This window comes from Eurypyga helias, unplaced genomic scaffold (genome assembly GCF_000690775.1).
Source record: "Eurypyga helias isolate BGI_N326 unplaced genomic scaffold, ASM69077v1 scaffold9549, whole genome shotgun sequence".
NCBI classification, from domain to species: domain Eukaryota; kingdom Metazoa; phylum Chordata; class Aves; order Eurypygiformes; family Eurypygidae; genus Eurypyga; species Eurypyga helias.
Genome location: NW_010270117.1, coordinates 76,750 through 80,329, shown reverse-complemented (window position 1 = coordinate 80,329; position 3,580 = coordinate 76,750). Strand labels below are relative to the sequence as shown.

Below are 3,580 nucleotides of genomic sequence, written 5' to 3'. Positions count from 1 at the left end.
CAGTGGACTAAAGGGTGAAGGAAATACAGACTTTTAACTTTAGCTGAATTTTAACAGAACATATATTTATTTTACCTACCTGTGTCTGAAAGTAGTGTTTTCAGTTGAAATGAGACTCAGCAGGCTTCTTTGCCCTGGTCTTCAGCTTGAGGCAGTCAAACATTCTATACTCCACTACATACTTACTCTAAACTGGAAATATTAGTAGGTTCCTTCAAGATTCATGTCTTGTGACATTTCCTTCACAAGCACACTGAGATCCTGGAAAAAAAGGTAGTGCACTGTTGCTTCATATAAGAGCAAGTTCAGCAGCTTGGGTGAGATCGTGCATTGAGTTCCACCCCAGCCATGTTCTTTAAGGATGCCAGCACACATTCAGTGTCACGTTTTGTTGGATGGTGTAGCTGCAGTTCATCGCTTACGCTGCTCCTTCTTCTTCTAGGGAACAAGTGTGCCAGAAAAGGAAAGAATAGCGAGCTTGGTTTGAACTGGCTGTCCAGTTTCTGCTCCAGATTCCAAAGGCAAAACTCCATCAGCTTTGAAAAGGAACTGAACACCGCAATGGGACTCCCCACCCAGGTTTTGACCTGTGCGATCTTAGCTTTGCTGTGCCAGCATGTCAGTGGTGGACTCATCAAGAGAATTATCCGGCAAAAGCGGGAGACTGGGCTAAACGTGACCTTGCCAGAGGATAATCAGCCTGTGGTTTTTAACCATGTCTACAACATTAAGTTGCCTGTTGGCTCCCTTTGCTCTGTGGACCTGGATACAGCGAGCGGTGATGCAGATCTGAAGGCAGAAATTGAGCCTGTCAAGAATTACGAGGAGCACACGGTGAATGAGGAGAACCAGATTGTCTTCACGCACCGTATTAACATTCCCCGCCGAGCTTGTGGCTGTGCAGCTGCCCCAGACATTAAGGATCTGCTGAGCAGACTAGAGGAGCTGGAGGGGCTGGTATCCTCCCTACGGGAGCAGTGTGCCAGTGGGACTGGATGCTGTCCTAATTCCCAGGCAGCAGAAGGTAAGGAATACTGGGGAGCTGTTTTTGAGGAAATTCTTGTGCTGGCTGTAGATCTTGTTAGAGTAGATACATCTATTTAAAGAATGAACAAAGCTAAATCTGTTGAATTTGAAACATAATCAAAACTGGGAAGGTATTTGGCCAGCTTGCGGAATACATTCATTCATAGTTTTGCAGTTTTAGGAATCTGTGGGTCAGGAGTCTGCCTGGGACACTTTGTAGCTGTGGAATTGAGGAGGTACAGCACTTGGGCATGGTGACAGTCTGTGTTGGAGTTATGATTAAAACTCATACAGTCCAACGCCTTGGCTCCACATTTTGTCCCCTTGAGTAAGCTGCCAATGCAACCGTTTTCGTTTCCAAGTTTTCTAACATAGACCAATAAAAATACAGCAGGACACAAGGCAAAAGACAAGCAAAGATAGTTAGAGGCAGGGAAAAAGGTATCCTTCTGGCTGTTTTTTAAACTAAGGCAAGAGATTGGTCATACAAGAGAGAAAGGACAGGTCTTTGCAGTAGTAATCTGTCTTTCTGAGCACAGAGTTGATGATACAGCGTGCTGCCTGGCTTTTTATGTTCTGGAGTGAACTGGTGAATAATGCTTCACGGTGTATGCCCTAATGAAGCAGTCAGGAAAGCTGCTCAGTCAGTGGAAGAGGGATTTTGAGAAGAGCAGAGGAATCCAGCATGCTATTTTACCAAGTAGTTGGCAGGGGTACTTCCCTGGCATTAGTGTGAATTAAAGCATTCCTGGTGAACTAAATCTCACTGGAGAAAGGAGGAGGTATTCTCATTGAACAGCTTTGGTGATTCTGGAAATTATGTCCTGTAGGGACCTAGGAAAACCAGACTCCTTTTAGGTCACATGTACCACACTGTCCTAATGTATCCCATAAACAAGGGGAGTAATGGGTTTTCTTGATCGTTGGTACAGGTCGCCTGGACACAACACCCTATTGCAGTGGACACGGCAACTACAGCATCGAGATCTGTGGCTGCATTTGCGAGCCTGGCTGGAAAGGCCCCAACTGTTCTGAACCAGACTGTCCAAGGAACTGCTTCAATCGTGGCCTCTGCATCCAGGGCAAATGCATCTGCAATGAAGGCTTCGCTGGCGAGGACTGCGGCCAGGCTACCTGCCCGTCTGACTGTAATGACCAAGGCAAGTGCGTGGATGGGGTCTGCGTGTGCTTTGAGGGGTACACAGGCACCGACTGCAGCGAAGAGCTCTGCTCCCAGGGGTGCAGCGTGCACGGGAGATGCATCAGTGGGCAGTGCGTGTGCCATGAGGGCTTCACCGGCAAGGACTGCAGCGAGCCCCTCTGCCCCAACAACTGCCACAACCGCGGGCGCTGTGTGGACAACGAGTGTGTCTGCGACGAGGGCTACACTGGGGAGGACTGCAGCGAGCTCATCTGCCCTAATGACTGCTTTGACCGTGGGCGCTGCATCAACGGGACCTGCTTCTGTGAGGAGGGCTTCACCGGGGAGGACTGCGGGGAGCTGACCTGCCCGAACAACTGCAACGGCAACGGGCGCTGCGAGAATGGGCTGTGCGTCTGCTCCGAGGGCTTCGTGGGGGATGACTGCAGTGAGAAGAGGTGCCCGAAGGACTGCCACAACCGTGGGCGCTGCGTGGGCGGGCGCTGCATCTGCCACGAGGGGTACCTGGGTGAGGACTGCGGGGAGCTGCGGTGCCCCAATGACTGCCACAGCCGTGGGCGCTGCGTCAACGGGCAGTGTGTGTGCCATGAAGGGTTCATCGGGGAGGACTGCGGGGAGCTCCGGTGCCCCAGTGATTGCAGCAACCGCGGGCTCTGTGTCAACGGGCAATGTGTGTGCCATGAAGGATTCAGCGGGGAGGACTGCGGGGAGCTGAGGTGCCCCAGCGATTGCAACAACCATGGACTCTGTGTCAATGGGCAGTGTGTGTGTGACGAGGGGTACACAGGGGAGGACTGTGGGGAGCTGCGGTGCCCTGAAGACTGCCACAACCGAGGGCGCTGCGTGGAGGGGCGCTGCGAGTGTGACAATGGCTTCATGGGGGAGGACTGCGGTGAGCTGTCCTGCCCCAACAACTGCCAACAGCATGGGCGCTGTGTCAATGGGCGCTGCGTGTGTCATGAAGGCTTCATGGGGGAGGACTGCCGTGAGCGGTCCTGCCCCAACGACTGCAACAACGCGGGCCGCTGCGTTGATGGACAGTGTGTCTGTGATGATGGCTACATGGGGGATGACTGCTCCGATGGTAGGTTGCAATGTCCCTTCAGAACTGCTTCCCTGTGTTCATCCAGCAGCCTCAGAGGCTCTGTGAACCCTTTTCCATACAGCTGGACCCTGTTGTCACTCTTCTCTATCAGAGTCCAAACAGCTGAATCAGAGAAGTACACTGACTGGGAGTTATCACCATGACCTTTCAGGTTCTCATAGTACTTCTTGATGCTAAAAAAAAATGCACCTGAAAGAAACTGTTCTAGTTATGGAGAAGAGGGACATGTATCCAGAGGTATTGATAAGGTATTGATCTTATTGATAAGGTATCATCTTATTAGGTAT

At 51.2% G+C, this 3,580-nt stretch overlaps 1 protein-coding gene across 1 annotated transcript in view; it reads left to right on the top strand.

Annotated features, from left to right (window-relative positions):
* Positions 1-561: 561 nt before the first annotated feature.
* TNC (tenascin C) overlaps positions 562-3,580 on the top strand; it is a 47,927-nt gene continuing 44,908 nt past the window's right edge. The window contains exons 1-2 of the mRNA XM_010158324.1: positions 562-1,024; positions 1,959-3,272. Coding sequence (XP_010156626.1) covers positions 562-1,024; positions 1,959-3,272 — 1,777 coding nt within the window. The remainder of the gene's footprint in view (positions 1,025-1,958; positions 3,273-3,580) is intronic.